We start from the raw sequence: 24,067 nt of genomic DNA, 5'->3' as shown, positions 1-24,067 counted from the left end.
TGGGGAAAGGGGAAATTAAAACTAATAGGCCTCTTCTTCTCCCTCCAGGGAGACTGCAGCCACGGCAGACAGGCCAAGGGCAGCAAGGGGGCCAACCACCATAAGCTGGGGGAAAAGGGAAACGTCAGGCTCCGGCCTGGGCCCTGCTAACCGTGGCGCCCTCCTTCTTCCGTCCTGGAGGCAGAATAATTTTGGTGTGACTGGTAAGGAAGATCTCCACTGTCGGTGTACCTTTCCTCGGGCCGGCAGGGGGTCCTCGCCCCACGTGCCTTTACGTTCCCTGTCGTACGTCCGTCCACGTTCTCCTTATGCCCCACAGATAGTCACTGCTACACAAAAGCACTGTTAGCTTGCACTTGAGGTGTCTCTCACCGGCTCTGCTGCTTGCAGCTCTCTGGATGGGTATCACGTTACACAGTCTGTGTTCTAATTGCTTCTCCTTGCTCTCCACAGGCGGCCTCTAGGACACAAATGACACTGTTACTTGGACTTCGGGTATTGCTCACCGGTTCTGCTGCTTACAGCTCCCTGGGTAAGTATCACGTTCACAGTTTGCTCTTCAGTGGTTCACTCTCGTTCTGCTCTCTCTCCACAGGTGGCCGCTAGAACACCAAGACACTGTCACTGGGATTTCGAGTAATTCTCACCGGCTCTGCTGTTTACAGCTTTCTGGGCAGGTATCACATTCACAGTTTGCTTCTTCAATGATTCACTCTCGTTCTGCTCTCTCTCCACAGGTGGCCGCTAGAACACAAAGACACTGTTACTGAGACTTCGAGTATTTCTCACCGGCTCTACTGTTTACAGCTTTCTGGGTAGGTATCACGTGCACAGTTTGCTCTTCAATGATTCACTCTCGTTCTGCTCTCTCTCCACAGGTGGCCGCTAGAACACAAAAACACTGTTGCTGAGACTTCGAGTAATTCTCCCCGGCTCTGCTGTTTACAGCTTTCTGGGTAGGTATCACATTCACAGTTTGCTCTTCAATGATTCACTCTCGTTCTGCTCTCTCTCCACAGGTGGCCGCTAGGACACAAAGACACTGTTACTGAGACTTCGAGTATTTCTCACCGGCTCTGCTGTTTACAGCTTTCTGGGTCGGTATCACATGCACAGTTTGCTCTTCAATGATTCACTCTCGTTCTGCTCTCTCTCCACAGGTGGCCGCTAGGACACAAAGACACTGTTACTGAGACTTCGAGTATTTCTCACCGGCTCTGCTGTTTACAGCTTTCTGGGTAGGTATCACGTTCACAGTTTGCTCTTCAATGATTCACTCTCGTTCTGCTCTCTCTCCACAGGTGGCCGCTAGAACACAAAGACACTGTTACTGAGACTTCGAGTATTTCTCACCGGCTCTGCTGTTTACAGCTTTCTGGGTAAGTATGGTTCTCCTCCGTAGGTCAGCAGAGGGGCGAAGGTCACACACCACCTCACCGGGTCGAGCGCTGCCCTATCTCCAATGCCCATAGGCCGATCGATTCCTAGACAGGGGCGCCCTTTTCGTAGAGACCACGGGGCGGCGGACCCTTTCGCCTCTGACTCTGCGACAAAACAGACACAGGTAAGTTCACACCACGAATGTTTCCAATGGTTTACTCACGGTCACGGACAGCTCTTAGTCTGCGTCCCTTCGTACTCCAAACAGCACACTATTTATAGTAACAGTGGTTTCTGTAGCCGTTGGCCTCTCCGTCCTCTGCCCAGTGGAAGGAAATGGATGATGCGGGGCTTCGTCTACAAGACACACAGCAACCCACAGCAATACACAGCACCACTCCAAACGTGAAAAAGATTTATTACACAGTCTCACTCACCACACTATAAGTGCACCACAACAAGGGAAGCGCCCGGTGTCCTCCACTGCGCTTGGGCTACGATAAGGCGATGGGAAATACGACCACAATAAGTCTCGTTGCGGTGGCTGTTTGAAGTTGGACTTCTCACGGCTCGCCCACCACACTCTTATAGGGGTGGGGCCGCCCTCCTTCTCCTGGAGGTTTCCAATAGTTATACAAGTTAACTTTTGCCAGTTACTCCACACAAAAAGGGTATACTCACGGCGAATAGCCTTTGTTTACGTTGTACCAGAAGGTCAATTTTCTTCCTGCTTTACTCCTTCAGTATTGATTAGAACAAGTTCCTTTCGACCCATAGGATTTTCCTGTTTACTCCAGCAGCTCCACAATCAAGACTGCAACGAGAGAGAGAGAGAGAACCACAGACAGCCACCACGTCCAAAAACGAGCACAGCTCCGTTTCCCAGCACACACTAAGCACCTCTAACTGTGTTCTAACTGTGCTTTATATACTCCTCTCTGTACTATAATCATCCAATTGCCCGGCGATCTCTTCAACTAGGCACAGCTGTGCCCAATCGGCTGATTACAGCCTCCGTGACTCTGCCGGATGTCCGGTGTTTCCGTTTTCCGGTCTGGACGGAAACATCCGGGCGGAACCAAAACTTCCTCAACTTTTGGTTCCGCCCTGAAAGATCGTCACCCCGTGACATTTTCAATTGCTTTCAGTCAAAGGGCGGCACTTTTCAAAAAGCCAGAAGCAGGTGGGTTTTGTCCACGCCAAATTCGGCATCCACCTGATGCTTTCAGACGCGTTTAAAAGCTTTGGTGTGCATGCCCCCTTAGTGTTCGAATTTACTCACTAGTTTTTATGCACTTATCCACTGGACTGTATTAGCAAACTAATGTATGGGTATAGGGGACTATTTCGGACACGGCTAATGTAAAAAAAAGTCTTAACAAAAAGTATAGCAACAACCAGGCACAACACCATAAACAAAAAAATATGGATGTAGTGTTCGTGACGTCACCCGTAGGTTCGTGAAGAGCGTTTCATAGCCCACAGTAGGCAGAGCCTGCCGTCTTGGCTAGGAATGCACCGATACCGATACTGGTATCGGCCTTGATACCACATTTTCTAAAGTACTCGTACTTGTTAAAAGTCCCCCGATACCTGGAATCGATACCACGGTCTGAGGAATGTCTATGTTTGAGCGGCGTGTAAGGGGTTAATGCCTCTTGTGTTGTCCAAAGAGGCAGAGTTTACAACAAACTGGAAAACTAGTCCTTTGTTTTTTTGTTAAATTATATGTCTAAAGCTGTTACCTGTAAATTTAAATCATGTTTTTTTAAGTACTCGGTATCGGTATCGGCAAGTACTGAAATCCAAGTACTCGTACTTGTACTCGTATTCCAAAAAAGTGGTATCGGTGCATCCCTAGTCTTGGCAACACATCACTCGCAGATATCCGAAAATCTTTAAAGTGGTGATCAACAGTAGTGACAGCAGTGGCAGTTCACCTGTTTTATATTAATACTTTTTTTTTTATTCACCACCTCTCACAGTTGTCATGAAGGTTTAAGACTTTCCGTGTTGGCTTTATGACAGAGACCGGAAGGTTGCCCCTTGCACAACACACAGTCAGCAATTGGCATGTGAGCTACATGTGTACAAATTGCTCAATTGGTTTAGACAATCTGAGTTCCTTTCTGTGGCCCTTTCCCGACTGCCGTTTCCATCTAATTCTTTCACCGCAAATGATTTTCAGTCATCTCTTTACTGTCTTGTATTATAAACAATCTATAAATAATCTCTATATTGTACTATACTGTGCTCCTGTAAAGCATTGCGTTAGCAGCGCAAAATGTCATGGGTTATGTATATACACCGATCAGCCATAACATCATGACCACTCGTCTGCTGGATCGGACCACAAGGGCCAGCCTTCGCTCCCCACATGCATCAATGAGCCAATAGCAGTAATGATGCTATATTATTACTGATTTGAACTTAATTCTTTACTTTATGGTGTCTATGCTTTGATTCTTAGGATTTTTGCCTCTGAAATTAACCAACACAGAAACCTACCATCTATTGAGATATTAACATGATGAAGTTTCTCTCCAGATTTAGACTCACACCAGTACACTCCAGTGTCAGATGCGTAGAGATTACTGATTTGACATGCACATGCACAGTCCATCTCTGGGGTAATTCTGCCTGATGAGATACAAGGTCCCAATGTGAATCTTGTGTATCTTCTCACCGTCCATTCAGTATTAGAGTTAGAGTTATTGTGATCCTCACAGCGAAAAAGGACCGTTTCAGATGAGAATTGTTGAGATCTGTTGGGTTTGACTTTCAGAGAGACTGAAGGGGAAACACGTGAGAAGAAAATTACAACTCAAATCTGTATGACAAAATTATTGTTGTTATAGTTTAAAAAACACATTTCTGATAACTTTACAAAACATATATGAAATATCTTTATGAAAATGTAATTGAAATGGGTAGGATCGATCTAGAAATGCACTCCGACTAAAGGCACAGGTCCACCATGTTCTGTTTTAAATCTGAAGATACTAACTCTTAAAATCGGTTTCAATGTCCTCTGCACACATTCACTCCTCTTAAGCCTGGTTATGGCCCTCTAAATATTATTCTTTTGTCTTTATTACAATGACTGACTAATTTAATCTCACAGTGTTTTAGGACCAATCTCATTTCTCTGTCTTACCCCTTCCCCTTTGTCTTCGTCTTCCTCTTGCCCCTCGAAACCGAGTGAAGGGTAAGGGGTAAGACAGATCGTTTGTCTAAAAAATGAGACACCACTCGATTACCGTTTGCATCACCTTCCCTTGACGCTAACTGGCTGCTACGTAAACAGACAAGCATTGACATAAACAAAGAAGATGATGTCGTCTCAGGTGTGGTATCGATGGCCTGAGCTGAGCTCAACAAATAGCTAGCTAGCGCATTAACTAGCGATTCAAAACAAAAACATTACAATTAAAACCGCTTGAACATTTTATTAAAAGTATCATAAAACATGTGTGTCATAATATAATCTCAATTAAACTGCCGAAAATAACGTTAGTTTCATTTGTGCGACTCCTTGACAGTTCAACGTTCAGCCATAAAACATCTTGATGCCGGCTCTCCTGAGAAATTCATAAGTTTACGTTTACCCCTCTCTATCAAGTGTGGTCCTTATCACACTTCGTTTCAAGGGCTATGTATCCCTACGCCTTGGCCCTAGCCCTCGATCAAACAGAGAATTGAAACGCCACTTCGCCTCACCTGAACGCGCAAAACCGAGGGGTAGGGGTAGGGGTAAGGGGAAGGGGTAAGACAGAGAAATGAGACTCACCCTTAATTCCTCTTATCTTTGGTCAAACGTCTCATTTTTCTTTCTTGTGTCAATGCCTTTCTTACGGAAATTAACATATAAATGAGTTTTACTAGTCGAAATTATTCCTTAAACATCGCATATCTCAAGAGCTTCAGCAGGTGCATACATAGCTAGCATGTTAGCTTAGCACACCATCAAAGCACGAAAAACTATGGGATTAAAACCATGTTTTAGCTCCAAGATCACTTTATAACATAAGTCGAGTGTTTTAAACAGTCATATGTGATCTGATGTGGCTTTGGATCATAAAATGAGACTCTTTTATGATATTTTGCACAGTGCCATGTCAATTAGCATTTCACTGTAAATACAGCATTGTTATGGAAATGCCCACCGTCTCATACAGCAAAAAATACATTTATTTGGCCAAATATAAGTAAATATATGCTAAATACATTTTGTAGAAAATAAGGCTAAATTAAATATATTTTTGAATTTAAAAATATATTTAGTTTTAATCGTTATATTAACATATATTTTTTATATGGTATTTTGTTTCTAAATGTTACAACCAATACAGCAAAACATATATTTTTCCTGGCCAAAATATAAAGTTTTTTTTTAATGTATAAAGTATCACATGTATAAGTATGTATAAAATATAAAATAATAAGTAAATTTTTGCAGTAGAAAATATATTTAATTTTAACTTGTTGTTACACGTTTGTTGTAACATGCATATTTTTTTCCAATGCAACGGGAATATAAATGCTTTAAAATATTTATTTTTAAAATATACTTCAAAAAATACAAAAAATGGCCAAAAATATATTGGTGAAAAATACATCTTTGTAACATTTGTAGCAAATATATTTTTGGCCATTTTTTGTATTTTAAAATATATTAACTTTTTTTGCTGTATTGGACGACTTTAAGAACACAGATAAACCATCTCAATCGTGTTTATTGTCATCATGTTTCATCAATCAAAACATCTTTATTTTCCTGCTACCAGCAACAGGGATATCTATGTCCTTACAAGGCATGACCATAAAACTGACTAGCTGTTCTACCTAACTTTCTCTGTGTGAGGTCGCCCCCGGCTTCACCTATGAATGAAATGGACTGAGTGTGAATGACTGTTAGCCCTCAGTGGCTCATAACACCACATTTGGACTAAAAAATTAATAAATATTACTCCAATCTGTAGAAAGTCAAAGTATAACAACCAATCAATATTTCTCCAAATATGCTTCAGGCTCATATTTCATTTCACGTATGGACTTGTGATACATTTGACAAAAACGCATCTTAATATCAGGGGCCAGACATTCACTCTGAAATGGTGATCAATCTTCTGCTACACATCAGATTATTTCTTTGATTTTAGAAATTTTTTCAGCTGGTTTGTATCGGTAACCTCACAATGTGAATATGTAGTGAAATAAATGAATCAAATTGAATCACCTTCAGTTTGTCCAGAGTGGATGTTTGAAATCAACACTGTAAACAAAGAAAAAACTTATTACAGTTTAAACATGAAGCTGATGATAAACCATCTGTATATAAAATACATACATTTTTGGGCACAATCACTAACAAGAAGTGCTAAAATACTATAATACTGTATAATGCTATAATACAAAACTGTTAATATAATTCAAATATATATTGTAAATACTGCAAGAAATCTATTTTGTTACAATAGTTTAAATATGTTTGAATAAGATGCTCTGTGCAGGCAGATGGTATAGTTATGATCTTTAAAAGCAGGGGTTAACAGAGTCAGATAACCATAAACTAATACTGATAACATTCAAATATATACTGATAACATTCACTGATATAATCTTGAGATGCTTGATATATTCTAGAACCAGGTTTCAACAGATTTTAAAAAGCAGCTCTTGAAACTCTTTCCTTCCTCTTTTATTATTTGAAATTTTTTCAACATCATTTCCTCATTTTGCTGAATCAGCTTCTTACAGGATATTTTACTTGTTTTAGTTGACATTCACTGATTTCTTTCACTTACGTCTGCAGAGGTGCACACAGACGTTATGTTGGGAAATTAATTTCAGTTAATTTCCCTGACTGAAAACCACTGCTTTACATTAACCGTTAAATTGTCATTGAGTAAATGGTAAATGGACTGCGTTTATATAGCGCTTTCATAGACCAATGGCTATCCAAAGTGCTTTACATATTGCCTCACAATCACTCACACATTCATACACCAACAGTGGTGTCAGCCATGCAAGGTGCCATCCAGCTCGACGAAAGCAACTGGGCTTAGGTGTCTTGCTCATGGACACCTCGACACTTTATCAGGTAGAACCGGGTATTGAAGTGTTTATAAAAAATGTACATGCAATTTGATTTAATCATTTGTAAATACAGTTTCCTTTATGGGTTACACTTTATTTTGATAGTCCACTTTATACATTTTACTAACTATAAATAATTTTGCAACTGCATGTCAACTAACTTTTAATAATTTGCAACTATACGTCAACTAACTGTCATTAAAGTGTTAGTAGACTATAAAGGTTGGGGTTAGGGAAGAGGTTTGGGTTAGTGGAATAAGTTGACATGCACCTGCAAAGATACTTATAGATAGTTGAATGTCTGTTAAGATATCATCACAATAAAGTGTTAGTAGATATTAAGCAGACAGTCTACTAATTCTCTAAAGATTGGTAGTTGATAAGTAGTTGCAAAGTTACTTATAGTTAGTAAAATGTCTAAAGTGGACTATCGAAATAAAGTGTTACCCATTTAGGTTATTAAGTATGCATATTTACAGTATATAGATTTTCTTAAGTATTAAATTGAACTATATGTATAAGACTCGCAGTACTTGAATTAGCAGTTTGTTATCAGATAAGTGGTTGTTATCTGGGAATTGCAGACCTCAGAATGTCTCAATTGACCAATCAGAATCAAGTATTTCAGAGTAAGATGTAATAAATACAGTTATCTAAAGGTTAAATGTAAAAAAAATTTTTTGACTGGCAACATGAATGTTACTCATTGTAAACACACTATGTGATCATATTCCATGTAAGTTCTAAATAAATCTAAAAAAACACTTTCTATTAAGATTTGATCAGATATTTCATCTGTTTTCTGTGGTGTAGTTACTCATAAACGTTACATATAATCTCATGCTGCTGTTTGGACTGTTTACAGATTTTACTGTGGGGTCCATTACCCACAATGTCGGTAAGACTTTTAGTTAAAATGTGTAACGATACACACACACAGCATCACAAAACACAAATCTGAACAAACATACCTTGATGTACCTCATTTACCTCGGTACAACACAACATATCGGTTCCACACACACACAAGACTATCTAGACGCTTACTGTACCGTCTCACACAAACATCATTCAGCGTGAAAAGATTTAGTAAAAATACATGAGCAGTAAATCTCTTGATCCTGTAGACAATATGACAGTAATTGATATGTAGTTAAATCCATAGAGAGAAGATAATACTCACAGAGAACTAGAGGAAGAGAAATCAACTCCATACTGATCTACTGATGACTGACACTTAAACACTCCACACTTACTTCATAACACACATACATCCTCTGTGTCACAATCCACACACAACATGGCCTAAACAGAATTAGTGTCCTAAATCATATTGTTGCAATGGTTATGGTCTGCCCATCTGCAATCCGTCTGAGTATGGTGAAAAGTGCAGACCCATGAACACCCATGAAGTTTAGGGATGCTACACTGAATTAATAAATTAAATAAGTTATGGTTCGCTTAATTAAATAACATGTTATATATATTAGATACTTTTAGAAATAATGAAGAAAAAGTATTTTGTATTTTGATGTGTGTGATTGTTAATGATATGAGTGTTTAGACAGTACAGTAAGTCATGCTAGTACATGATAAAATGTGCCAATACTTGCTTACTCTTTTGCAACACACTCAAATGCATATATTTTCATATAATAAAAAGAGTGCATACTTTCATAAATGTATGAGAATTTAAATGCAGCAAGAAAGTTCTAGATTAAATCTGAGAATGCACACAATAATAATAAATTACACAATAAAGGTATGGAATAAATTAGAAGTTGATGAACAACTGATGTCTTTCACACACCGTTGAAACAGAACAGAAACAAAACCAGACTGAACCCTTATCTCCATCAGACCGCTAACACTGATGGTGTTAATTAATATATACCTGTAAACAACATATTGTAATTTATGAAGTGGTGCTTAAGACGACAACTACTATTGCTTGCAAGTTTTGAAAATTAAACAAACCCATAACAGTATTGATGTTCAGCTCGGAACTCATCATGCATCATTTTGTGCGTTTACATGCACAGTCGATAATGCTTAATAAACTAAAAACGTGTGGGGTCAGGTAAACGTGCAAAACAGATTTATTTTATCAGGGAAAGCTCATAAGTGGCGTAAGCCAAAAAAACTATCGGCACAGGTAGTTTTTGCTCTTTACCCCGATTTTGCAATGCATGTAAACACCTTAACCATCTTCCTCGCAGTTTTGTTCATGTGCATATGTCGCCGCGTAAGCAAAGTAATGCATAAAACTCTGGGCTTGACTCAAAAAGTTGGCAGAGAAACTGCGAAAATAAAACTCATACATTTACAGGTTCTGCAGACATGAGAAGAAACACAACAGTATAGCTTAAGACAGATTTCCCATCGGCTTTTTAAATAACTAACTCCTGGTTTCAAGGCTTAGCTAAAGCCAAGACTAGACTGTAGTTAAATTAAGATGTTTAAGCATCTTTAATAAACATGTCTTAGAAAAAGATGTTACTGGTGTATATCTTGACACAAATCAATTTTAAGATCTCTCAGTGCAAGTTATTATCTGTTGGGACAGCTCAAACATGTGTCACAAGGTGACGATCTGTTCGGGGGCGGAACCAAAGTTAGGAAAGTTTGGTTCCGCCCGGAAGGTTTCCCACCGGGCCGGAAAGGAGGAACACCGGACTTCCGGTAGCGCCGCGAGAGGAAAATAAACAAATCGAGCGCAGCTCTGTCTAGTTAGCAGGAGCGATCGATGATTGGAGGACACGTTAAATAAAAGCACGACTGACACGAGAGGCGAGGGAACACGGGGAAAGCTCCTCTGCCAAAGGCAGGAAGATGCCGCACACCTTTTGAAGAGCCCGTAGGCTCTGTTGATCCGGGCTGCGCTGGAAAGCGCGCGGAGAGAGGACAGGAGCCGCAAGAGGCGAAAGAAAGGCGGGACGTGCATTGATTAAAGGAGCACCCCGAAGAGAGCAGTGCGGTTGTGTGCAGTGTGAAGCGCTGTTGTTAGTATCTTCCAGTAAGTTGGCCGTAGGCTGTTTATCTCTCTCTCAGGCTGAAGTTGCATGGTTGTGAAGACATCGTGAACCTTAAGTGCACAGCACTGAAACCACCCTTCTTAAAGTGACTAATGATCTTTTAAGGTCTGTAGATGCGGGGAACTGTGTTGTGCTGGTCATGCTCGACCTCAGTGCAGCATTTGACACAGTGGACCATAGGATTCTTTTGGACCGCTTAAGTCATTGGGGGAGGATCAAGGGGAATGCTTTGCAATGGTTCTCCTCTTATTTACAAGAAAGAACTTTTGCTGTGGAATTAGGGAATTCCACATCAGCCGCTCAGTCGGTTCTCTCGGGGGTTCCCCAGGGCTCTTGTCTTGGACCTGTTCTTTTCTCCTTATACATGCTTCCCCTGGGTTCGATTTGTAAAAAATATAATGTTGCTTATCACTGTTATGCAGACGACACCCAATTCTATTTTCCATTTAAATGTGGTGATGGGTCTGATCTCACTGTGTTATTTGACTGTCTGGAGGAAGTCAAAGCATGGATGTCCTCAAATATTTTACAATTAAATGAGTCTAAATCAGAGGTGTTGATTTTTGGGCCATCAAAGGGAATTGAGAGGTTTGCAATTAACCTTGGTCCATTGTCCACTATTGTTCACACCCAAGTGAGGAATCTTGGGGTGCTTTTCGACTCAGAGTTGAAATTTGAGAAACAAATCAATGCAGTGGTGAAAGCTAGTTTCTTTCAACTTAGGGGTATTGCTAAATTAAAGAGTTTTTTGAATTTTAAGGATTTGGAGACCGTTATACATGCTTTTATATCTTCCAGACTTGATTATTGTAATTCTTTATATTTGGGCCTGCCTAATAAGCTGTTGTCCCGTCTGCAATTAGTACAAAATGCAGCGGCTAGGCTTTTAACTGGTACAAGGAAATATGACAGCATCACTCCAGTGCTTGCTTCGTTGCATTGGCTGCCCGTGGAATTTAGAGTGCAATATAAGGTCCTGCTAATGGTTTTTAAAGGTTTACACAGGCTTGCCCCTGAATATATTGCCGACATGTTGATATGCTATGACCCTACTAGATTGTTGAGGTCGTCCTCTGGTTTTAAATTGAGTGTCCCAAAATCCAGACTAAAAACTAAAGGGGATCGTGCTTTCTCTGTGGCCGCCCCTCGCCTCTGGAACAATCTACCGTCTGGTATTAGAGCCTGCAATTCGCTGGAGGGTTTTAAATCCTTACTTAAAACGTATCTTTACTCCGCTGCTTATAATTGTCCATAGTGGTAATGTTTGTGCTTAAACTGCCTTTGAGAATATTGTTTTAGGAATTTTAATGTGTGTTGTGCTTTGTCCTTCGTGTTTTATATAAATAGGGAATTGGAAAGCACTTTGGTCAACAAGTGTTGTTTTAAATGTGCTATATAAATAAATGTTGTTGTTGTTGTTGTTGTTGTTAAAGGTTGAAAAGTGAACGGAACACGTTGTAAACCGAGACAAAGCCAAAGGAGTCGAAAAACGGCGTTGATGTGAGTACCAAGATTCATTTGGAAACGTATTGTATACTGACCTGCCTTTATACTATATATCTCCAGGAGAAGGAGGGCGGCCCTACCCTTAAGATAGCGTGGTGGGTGAGCCTAAGGAACACATACCGAAGCAGTCACAACGACGACACTATCAACTAGGCCGTATTATTCATCGCCAGATCCGACCAAAGCGAAGTGGAGGAAGACGGGCGTCCTTTGTGTACACTTGAGTGGGTGGGTGAGGCCCTGTGCTGTGGAAACTTTTATTTTGAAGTGGTGCTGTATATTGCTGTGGATTGCTGTGTATTGCTGTGTGTCTCGTCAGACAAACCCCCGCCTTCACACACTTCGTCGAGGGAGGACGAAGAGGCTGCCGGTCCTAGAATAATCAGTACATCATATGTTGTGAACGTGCTTCAGGTCTAAAGCAACGGTGCGGTGCCCCGGAACGATTTTTCCCCGTCTAGACATTGGGCGGATTGGAGAGTGGCGGTGAAGAGCAGAAGAATTGGCAGTTGTGTGAGCACGAGTGGAGAAGTCTCCATAAGGAGAGCCAAGCTGCTGCCTCTGGAGAAATAGAGAGAAAGATTGAGCACCACGAAAACGAGCCGTGTGGATCCTGTAACTTACCGTGAGCTGTAGTCAGCGAAGAGGTGAGAACGAATCCAGTCTAACTAACTGTGCCTCTGTGTCTCAGCTGCTGCCTGTGGAGCAATAGAGAGAAAGAGTGAGCACCACGGAAAGGAACCGTGTGAAATCCGTACTTACTGTACGCTGTGCCCAGCAGAGAGGTGAGAGCAAACCAAGTCCAAGTAACTGTGCCTCTTGTGTCCCAGCTGTTGCCTGTGGAAAGAGAGAGAGAGAAAGAGAGTGAGCGACATGAAAAGGAACTGTGTGAAACCCTGCCTGAAAGATAACGAGAGCCTGAAGAGGCCGTTATTTTAAGTTCCCCTGCCCCCCTCCCTTATTTATTTATTTTAAGTAATTTAAATAAAGTGTATTTTTAATATTATGCTTACCGTGTGTGTCTGGTCATTGGGGTGGCTTTGGGTACCTCCTCGAGGTGGAAAAAGGGGCGTGACCTTATTAGCATCTGGGTCCACCCCTACCTGTGACACATGCATTTAGTCTAGGACTAGTCTTAAGCCTTGTCAAACCGGGGGTATGTATACTATAGGCAGTGACGTCACTGCCTGCTGAAATCATGCTTGTTGAGGATTGATGTTATGTTTCAAAGCAAACACCACAAAACCAAGCAGCAGACTCAATAGATCATGAACAGCGCTTTACTTTCTATAAATGAACGAGGAAAAGCAAACTTCTTTCCTTCTTAAAGGGTAATAAATGTGTTGGCCATCAACAGTTTCATAAGATTAATAAAGGACTCAAAAAAGAACACAAAGGAACCACAGCGACCCCTCGTGTGTGGAAGTCTTATAACAGCTTCACTACACAATCATTTATTTACATACAACAACAAAGAAAACATCATCTCACACTCATGAAGTCATATCCGATCTAATGGATTTATTATATACTTAAAGAGAAAAAAATTAAACTAGCAACACAGACATATTTATTAGAAAATTGTTCCAGAAATTAATTTGAAATAAACCCTAAATACTCTCAGAAATATGTCACATTATAGAAATTATTAAAAGAATTACAAAAGCACTTTAAACAAATGTATAACTCTACTGTAGGGCTTCATTCACTGTGAATTTGGGATTGACTTCTGCATCACATTCACACACATATGTGACCCTTGACCAAACCAGTCATAAAGGATTTGAGATTTGTACATCAGAATACATGAATAAATAAGCTTTCCATTTATATATTTGCTATGATAGGACAATATTTGGCCAAAATAAAACTATTTTAAAATCTGAAATCTGATGGTGCACAAAATCTAAATATTAAAGTTGTCCAAATGATGTCCTTAGCAACATATTAAAATTATGAATAATTTTTTTGTATATATTTACTGTAGGAAATGTACAAAATATCTTAATGGAAAATGATCTTACTTAAAGGAAAAAACAAAAATGTTCAATATTTTATTATGTTCTTACCTCAACTTAGACCTATCATTTTTCAACGAGTGCACTTTTAATATTTGTACAGTACCTCTTGAATGTGTTAGCATTTAACCTAGCCCCATTCATTACTATGGCTCCAAACACAGTGGCGTGTTTACCATTTTGGGGGCCCTATGCAAAGTCCAAGAACCAAGGCCCCCCCATGCCCCAGCATTGCCCAAGGTTTTTCAATTGAATTGCACAACAATAATATTCAGTATATAGAATTAAGTGAGATATATATAAACCAGGTTTATTTTGTTTTACACTGCTTAAAATAACACTAAATTGTTACAGTTTGGTATGACAAAAATTCTTGGTTAAAACAAAATATTAAATAACAAAAAATGTTTCACGCCCCTCTCAGATATATATTTTGCTTGCAAATGTCTTATAGGATGTATTTAAAACAATGTAATTAATACTGCAACTTCAGTGTCTGACATCTTACTAAAAAAACTAAATGAGGAAAAAGAGGAAGCATTAGATTATGATTCAGACTCATCTAACAAACTGAACTAACAAACACCAGCAAACAATATTGTAAGTTGGTTATTGCTTGAATTTATGGATAGGAATCACATAACTCATAATCTCATGTTCATATTGTAAAAACAAACTTACTGTGAGATACAACAAGCATATAGACTAAAAATACACTAAAGATGAGATTTTAATGACAATAATCAGATACAGAATATGATTTATGTATTTTAGACATGATTTAAACCCCTGCGTGGTGTCTTTATCATGTTTATACCTGTATGAGTGTGGAACAAAAGATTCGTGTCACCGATCAAACCAAACCACCAATCACAAGTGTGAAGCCCAAAGTCTTTAAAGTAAACTTGATCATCGAGTGAATGTTGTGCAGTTACGAGATCACAGAGAGAGTCGAGCGAGCGCTCATTCCAGCACTTGTGTGGCAGCTTTTTTGTGCGCTGTGCAGAAGTGCGCTGTCCCGTAGAGTTGGCTCATCTGCGCGCTCGCGAGGACGCTTGTCCACGCGCAAATAATGTTCTGCGCGCTCGTATCTCTCACTCGCGCGTGTTTTTTGTGCGCGCGACTTTTGGGTCTGATTAAACGCCATAGCCGCGCATATAATTGGTTCGCGCAGCGCAGATCACCCGAGTGGCGCAGTTTCGTCCTTCTTTTGATGAGTTCGGCTCCCCATACTATATGTGCCCTCGCGAGGATGCGCACATATATTATTCTGCGTGCATACTTGCACATCTCTCGCTCGCGCGTGCTTTATCCGTGCCTTAGATTTAAGTCTGAATAAACGTAACATACTTTCGCACACCTTGTGGCCAGTAGGGGCCCCCCAAGCCCGCGAGGCCCTTCGCAATTGCATGATTTGCGTGGTGGGTAAATACGCCACTGTCCAAACAGGGATGAATTTAGAAGCCACCAAACACTTCCATGTTGTTACAAGTAGTTACACGAGTAAGTATAGTGGCACAAAATAAAACTTTTGTTTGGAGCCATAGGAATAAATAGGGCTTGGCTAAATGGCTAAAAAACACATTCAAGAAGCGCTGTACAAAGATTAAAAGTGCATGCATTGAAAAAAGATAGGTATGTTTTAATTTATCTAAGTTGAGAACATAGTAAAATATTGAAAACAGTAGGGTTTTCCTTTAATATCCTAATGATTTTTGGCACAAAAATTTGACCCACCAGTGCAACTTATGACTGGTTTTATGGTCCAGGGTCACATATGAAAAATAAAGGGATTTACTCTAAAATTCATATTTGGTAATTGTTATTGACTGCATTTATTCAGTCTGTGACTGATGCTTCACTGCACTCAAAACACATTCATATCAGGTTTATGTTTCTTCTCTTACTGCATACTGCAACTGATCTTCAACAGATGAGTGAGAAACTATTAAATACAGACAAAAACAATTATTGACATTAACTGGACCTTAGATTTTTTAAAAGCATAATAATAATTGTAATTAAATCAGACAGATGTTTCACCTTTCGATCTACAGCATTTGAAAACCAGTACTACTGTCGCTAACAGATATGGACAAACTGCCAGTGGAAAAGTGATCATGTTGAAGCTAAGCGTCTTCACCTGAGACCCTCCTGAAACAGAAACACATGTTATCATGCATGAACAACAACAAACTAAATCACTTGGCATCATTTCTACAAACTCTTACTTCTGACTGAGATCCAGCTCTTTGGAGACTCTCCTCCCTCTGGGTGTTTACAGTAGTAGAAACCCTCATGTGACTTTGAGACTGTAGGGATGATCATCATGTCTCCTGTAGTCTGACCCTGCACCACTGATCCATTTTTATAAAATTCAGATTCAGCTTTCGAGTAATAGCCTTTTCCTCGATATAAACAGCGTAGAGTCAGAGGATCTCCTTTAGTCACAGGATGAACAGGACTCTCCAGAATCACATCAACATCTACAGAACAGAAGAATTGATTGATGATTCCAAATGATAAAATATTTCAATAGTTAATTTTGTAGACCTATTTGTTAGCAACACAAAGCCTGATGAAGCCCAATGTCTGAATGTAAATGAATGTGAATTTTTCTATTGGAGTGTACTCTGTTGGATCCTATAGACATACATTAAAGAAGTACCTCTTTCTGTGCCATTAGAGACCAGCACTGGCATTTATATTTCGAAATGTTTGAATGAATACAGTTGCATTATTACTGATTTGTAATTATTTCTTAATTTCTTTATGCATTAATTGTAAAAAATTTTGCCCTCGAAATTAGTAAATGCAAAAACTCACCGTATACTGAGATATTAACAGGATGAAGTTTCACTCCAGATTCAGACTGACACCAGTACACTCCAGTATCAGATGTGTTGAGAGAACTGATTAAACATGTAGATTCTGGGTCCGATTGATTGGCCGATGATGAACAAGATTCCAGTTCGTCTGTGTATCTTCTCACTGTCCATCCAGCAGAGTTACTGTGATCCTCACAGCTCAGAGAGAGAGATTTGTTTATGAAGTGTTGAGATCTGCTGGGTTTGATGATCAGAGAGACTGAAGGAGGAACACCTGAGAAGAAAATTACAAATGAAATCTGTTTCAAATTATACTGCATAATAAAATAGTGTTCGATTTGAGGGAGGGAGCTGGGCGTCCCAGACCTCCCATAAGCATTAAGGGCCCCCCAAAAAGAAACACTCAGCATGATATCACCTTAAGGCTCCACCAGACGGGACGAATTTAAAATCGTCGGCCGATTTTCCAACTCTGAGAGACCCCACACACGGCGATAAAACATCGCTGGTCTAACAGTTTTGGTCGTACAGTTAGTGGTGCGCCGCCACATGGCAAAATCAACACATCACACACGAACCGATTTGACTCCCGAGCAGTCCCAGGTCAGACGGGAAATCTCGCAAAATCTCTCGAGATCAAACGTGATTTCAGAGTAAACAATCATGGCGGACGAAGAGGATGCTGTGGCGATAGTTTGCAGTTTGTTTTTATCCGAAAAAAAAAACGTTCTCACAAGAAAAGGCGATGGTCAAAGAAGTGGAGACAAGACAACGCGAGCATGGACTATACTTGCTACATCATGATATGGAGGTGAGTTGTTGTGACCCGTGATTTTGTTTACATGACACCGGTACATCCTCGCTTCCTCGTCACCTCGCTTTCTGATTGGCTACACGTCACAGTCCACAGGCTGCATGCTCGTTTGTCCCCGGGAGACACCACACACGAGAAGAAATCGGGCCAAAAAAATCCAACATGTTGGATATCCCCGATTTGAGATCGGAGCGGTCCCGAGGTGCTTCCGAGTAGACGAGAGCAGTCTAAACACACCACACACGGCAAGAATATCTGATCAGTTTATTTTACGATTATCGGAGCATCCTTAAGATTGTCGGAAGGGGTGAATCGGGGCTAAAATCGGCCTAATTATTCTGCCGTGTGAACCAGGCATTACTGTCTTTAGTATGTACCTGTAAAAATAAATTCACAGCAATACAAACAAAGTTTACAAAGTTATTCCAGTGACTTCAGACAGAATAATTGAGTCTATATTTAAAATTTGATGATTTTATAAAAAAAAAACAGGTCTTATTTTGTACAAAGTTAAATGTAATGCTTGATTTGAATGTTGTTTTAAATATACAAAATATGTAAGGGATAAGCAGATTGTTATCTCAAGAGTAAACACCAACCTAGTGATCAATACAGATGGGTCTTGTATCACTCTGTCATGGCTTATTTTGCAATAAAAACCAGCTGGATGTACACAGCCCAGTCTCACGAAATTTCGTTATATAGTCACGTATTTTTTTGATTCTTTTTTCGTGCTATTATCACGAAATTTTGTGTTTTTTCGTGATCGTATAACGAATTCCTGTTTTCGTGTGATTATCACGTATTGGTTACTCAACTGTTTTGTCCTATTTTCTTACCATTGTCGCTTCGGTTTAGGGTTAGATTTACATAAAATGACATCCCTAACCAAACCCAACTCTAACCCCAACGCCAGGCGACATATAAAAAAATAAATCAGAAAAAATAGTATAAATCAATATATAAAGTGACATTCTAATGCAAGCACCAAATCTAACCCTAAACCGAAGCGACAATGGTTTAAAAATAGGAAAAAGCAGTTGAGTAACCAATACGTGATAATCACACGAAAACAGGAATTCGTTATACTGTACGATCACGAAAAAACACGAAATTTCGTGATAATAGCACGAAAAAAGAATCAAAAAAATACGTGACTATATCACGAAACTTTGTGAGACTGGGTAGATGTACATTACCCAAAAGGCTAATTCACAGTAATCTGACAAATGGCAACAAAATTACATAATGGAAATGACAACAAGCCTATTACAGGAACTTTTGCAATAGATAATCTTGGGTAATAGATAATAATGACACACAACAGTTTATATTTATCTGTAACCTTAAATGTCATGTTTTCCCTGATCCCATTTTTAAACTTTAGTTAGTGTGTTGCTGTTAGTGCATAAATAATGTCTGCAAAATGATAAAGCTCAAAGTTTACTGCCAAGCGATATATTTTCTTTAACAAAATTCCCCTTCAAGGCCTACAGCGAACGGCCGGTTTGGACTACAGCCCTCTACTTCCTGATTGAATGACATCAAAATAAGAGTTTTTGACTAAACTCCGCCCACAGGAATACATCAGTCGCAGCCAGTGTTGGGGGTAACACGTTACAAGTAACGCGCATTACGTAATAATATTACTTTTCTGAAGTAACGGGTAAAGTAACATATTACTTTATAAATGTACACATTCATATATTACTTTTCAGTTGAATTAATTCAATTTAAAAATAAAATTATGTACTAAATTAAACTGAACATATTAACGTACGTTACATTAGAAGCACCTGAGCGAGAACAGTTTGAGTCAGAAATGGAGATGGCAGGCTAGAGCTTGACATATTTGCGATCATAAAAAACACCTGCAAGGCCTGAAAGAGATCAGGCCTCAGCCAAGTAAGAAAAAGTAATGCAAACGTAACTTAAAAGTAACGGAAGCATTACTTTCCATTAAAAGTAACTAAGTAAAGCAATTACTTACTTTTTTGGGGAGTAACTTAATATTATAATGCAATACTTTTAAAAGTAACTTTCCCCAACACTGGTCGCAGCTACGGCTCAAACGGCTCAGGCTTAGCTAAGCTCCTGTCGAATCACAATACACTAAACAAACTACACAATACACTAAACAAACGACACAATCAGAACTCGTTATGTATTTCTAAAGTAGGGACTTCATAAAACAAGGAAGACATCAGCCCGTTTTTAGGACAGTGAAAACAGCGGTATACAGATAAGTAAATTGTGTGAAAATACAGCGTTTTTTTAAACATGAACACATGTTATATTGTGCACTGTAAACACAATCAAAGCTTCAAAAACACAGAAAGAAGGGACCTTTAAGTAAATATGTTATAAAATAAATGAATCAAATTGAATAACCTTTAGTTTGTCCAGAGTGGATGTTTGAAACCAGCACTGTAAACAACAAAGAAAAAAACTCGTTACAGTTTAAACATGAAATTAAAATACATCAGTTTAAAGATCCTGTTTTTTCTGTAAATAGTATTAGTATCAAACTTTCATCTTAGTAGTGTATAAATTTTGCACTCAGGACATAAATAATCGACAACTTCTGCTTTTGTGTGATGCTTTATGTCAGTTTAAAGTCAAAGACCTTCATAATATCAGCCAGCAAAACTAAAACATTAACACATTTGAAAATATATTTTTTTTTTCATTTCTGCCACAGATTGTTTTGAGACAAATATTATATGACAAATGATAGAGGAAGATGATGTCATAACAGCTCCCTCTGATTGGTTGATGGCACTAAAGACCACAATGAGCGCAGTCCCATACAAAAAGTGCTAAAATACTCTAATATTGTATATTGCTATAATAAAAATAGTAATGAAAAATGGAATAGTGACACAATAACCCGATTTAAACAGATGTTAAAAATTGAACAAGAATAAGATTTTTTTGCTTAAAAACAAATAAAAATAGAAAAAACACCCTAGAAATATTTCCTTCTCCTTTTTTGATGTGTACATTTTCAAAGAAAATTTCACAAGTTTTAATGGACACTCACTGTTTTCTGTCACTTACATCTGCAGAGGTGCATTACAAACACTCAATATAACATGATTAAATCTAATATGTGTTATTTAAAGGATCGTGTAAATCCAGCCGGTGGCTACTTACCATATGAGTTAATAACTGGACATGAAATATGGTTTTAATATATTTTATTTCTAGGACATTTTTAACAAATACAAACTTAACGTATGAAAGTTTTTCTTGCCGGCTTTAGACCAGGACACAAAATTTAGAAAAGATGCAATTTGGTTTATTCATTTGGAAATGTGTTATTAAGTGTATTTATACTGATTTTTTTTCAAGTATTAAACTGCACCAAGACTCAAGACTCACAATCTATTAGTTATGCGTATTTATATAGATTTTTTTGTAAGTATTAAATCGCACCAACATTTCCATAGACGCAATGCATTTTATACTGTACAAACTGTTTTATTCTATTCCTCTAACCTACCCCAGTCCCTAACCCCAATGTCACAAAAACCTGTAGCCAGTCTTTAATCTATAATATCTACCATTTAGTATGTTTTTTAGCGTTCAGTTCCTGTGTTCCCATAAACCATGGTTATAACATAGTTAACATGTCATTATACACTATTCATGTCCCCGTAAACCACATTTGCAAACCCCAAATTCATAGAGAGAAGATAATACTCACAGAGAACTAGAGGAAGAGAAATCAACTCCATACTGATCTACTGATGACTGACACTTAAACAAACATTCTGTGTTAAAACCTCAAGACTTCCTCTATAACAGTTTCCTAACTCAGGGGCTTTTCATTGCAAGCTGGAGTACTACTGAATATAATGGGTGAATGGGGGCCTCCAAGTTTTTGTGGACAGTGGAGGGACCGATGTAAGAAAAATACACCTCTAAAAAAAATCTACAAATGAAGCCTCACACTTACATCAGACCTGTACATGCATTTCTACACAAATGTTTGTTTGTGACTTTCTCCATACAGCATCAAATAAAGTAAAACAACATTCATTGGTCACCAACTGCACATAATAAAGTAGAGGTAGTGATGGTGTTTGTAATGAAAAAATCTATTAAAAGATGTTTTTACATATTGGGTAATACCACAGATCGGAAACAAAATTAAACCCTAAACTTTACCTTCATCACACCTCTACCACTGTGCTGCTCTATATAAACTTGTGAATGACATCATTGATGCTTAAGAGGACATAACTATGTGTATTATTTATATGTAGGTTTAGAAATGTAAATCCATCATCGTATTCAGATCAGAACTCATCCTGCATTATTTGTGCTATACAGAAATGAAATGATACCTGAGATCAAACTTGTTGAGAAGTGCTGTTATGTTTCTATGCATATAGACCTAAAAGATAAGTATTTCAGATAATTTACACACCACTGTCTTTATTTGTTCAGTCAAGAAGAAATTATGTTTTTTGACGAAAACATTCCAGGATTTTTCTCATTTTAATGGACCCCAATACTTAACAGTTTTAATGCAGTTTAAAATTGCAGTTTCATAGCTTTAAAGGACTCTAAACCAGGGGTGTCAAACATACGGCCCGCGGGCCGCATACGGCCCACAAAGGTGTCCAATCCGGCCCGCATGATGATTTATATTGTTTTATTAAATATGAAATACATATTTAAAAAAACCTTTCAGGCGGGCATCTAGTTAGTTTTTAATATGAGAGACTTGCGGAAAGCAGCAAAACGCGGAACATAGACTAAACACGGTGCCCAAAAATCTTGCTGTTTTATTGTTACTGCTCCGCTAAAGATCCACTGATTCCTGTAATCCACTTCGTGTTTTCCCGCCCGCTCCGCAGCATATCTGTGTCCACTTTCTGCCTGGAGAGCGAACACGACAGTTTCCGAAGTTCGTTGCATTAACAGGTAGATTCCTTACATTAAATCAGTTGTTAAACCGCAGAATTAGTAATTTGTAAGTTTGTTTATGTATTTCTTCCGGTAATGATTTGCTGTCTGTGTTCTAAAAGTGCTAACAACTTAGCAAGCAAACAACAACAAAATAGCCTGATTCTTAGTATTAACGTTATAATACTTGTCTAATCGATTTAATCTTCCCGATCAGATCTTAATTAATATAAACACTAAATTTGCTGTTGTTGGCACACTTTTTAGACAAAAACACCAATGCCTTGACAAAATAAAGACAGAGAACGGAAAGGGAGGCTCCTAAAGGCAGTTCAACATTGCAAACATGGATTCAAAGCTCCATCAAGCCAGCAGGTAAATCATATTGAATATTTAGCAGATTGTCACACTTTAATTCTTATTATATTTCCCATTATAATCATATGCTAGTAATATAACACATCATATTTATAATATTTAATAAAACCATAATAATAGTATCACCCCCCTTAGTGCCCTTTTTTGTTTGGGCCACTGCCCCATCTAGCATTTTCATTTTCTAAATGACTGTTCTCATTACAAATATATTCCAAAGAAAAGTGAATGGTTTATAAATAATTTTGGCATTAAGGAATAATGCAAAATAAGTTAAATTAAGGCTTTTCAACCTAAGGCCAGTGGATTTTGTACAGATGTAAATTGTGTGTATAGTATATACAGTATGAGTGTGACCTTATGAAATCTAGTTTTCACAGAGCTGTGTGTTTCTCTAGTTTTCTTGCTGAACAAACTAATTAATTGGTTTGTTTAGTTAATATTAACACAATTATCAGCACACTAAGGTTTAAAAAAATTATCCGGCCAGCACATCATGCCGTTATTTACCATCCGGCCCTCAGCCTAAAATGAGTTTGACACCCCTGCTCTAAACGATCCCAAACGAGGCATACAGTAAGGGTCTTATCTAACGAAACACTTGACATTTTTGGCAAGAAAAAAATAATATGCACTTTTAAAGGACAAGTTCGGTATTTTAGACTTAAAGCCCTGTTTTCAGATTGTTTATGGTGAAATAGAATGGTTTTGACTGAAATTTCGACATTTTCGGCTGCCCTGAGAATTTTCGCGTGTTTGTGTTTCAGCTCAGACCTCTACAATGGGTTTATAGGTGCACTGGAACAATCCTTCCTAAAATGCATTAAACTTTCGTTTACAAAGACGTGAAACTCACCGAGTGGTCAGGGGTGTTCACTGGTATGCTCACACAAAAATCGCTGCAAAAGATGCTTTCCAACAGCTGTTTTAGCATTCGTTGTTAACTTGTGGACCTATTGCGATTTTTGTGTGAGCATACCAGTGAACACCCCTGACCACTCGGTGAGTTTCACGTCTTTGTAAACGAAAGTTTAATGCATTTTAGGAAGGATTGTTCCAGTGCACCTATAAACCCATTGTAGAGGTCTGAGCTGA

General features: G+C 38.7%; 1 protein-coding gene across 1 annotated transcript in view; it reads right to left on the bottom strand.

Annotated features, from left to right (window-relative positions):
* LOC135733712 (Fc receptor-like protein 5) overlaps window positions 1-24,067 on the bottom strand; it is a 92,300-nt gene that overhangs the window by 17,964 nt on the left and 50,269 nt on the right. The window contains exon 19 of the mRNA XM_073813721.1: window positions 16,865-17,140. Coding sequence (XP_073669822.1) covers window positions 16,865-17,140 — 276 coding nt within the window. The remainder of the gene's footprint in view (window positions 1-16,864; window positions 17,141-24,067) is intronic.

The sequence above is a fragment of the Paramisgurnus dabryanus genome, chromosome 3, assembly GCF_030506205.2.
Source record: "Paramisgurnus dabryanus chromosome 3, PD_genome_1.1, whole genome shotgun sequence".
Classification (NCBI taxonomy): Eukaryota; Metazoa; Chordata; class Actinopteri; order Cypriniformes; family Cobitidae; genus Paramisgurnus; species Paramisgurnus dabryanus.
The sequence above is the reverse complement of the archived record's forward strand: the minus strand, read 5'-3'. Positions and strand labels throughout refer to the sequence as shown.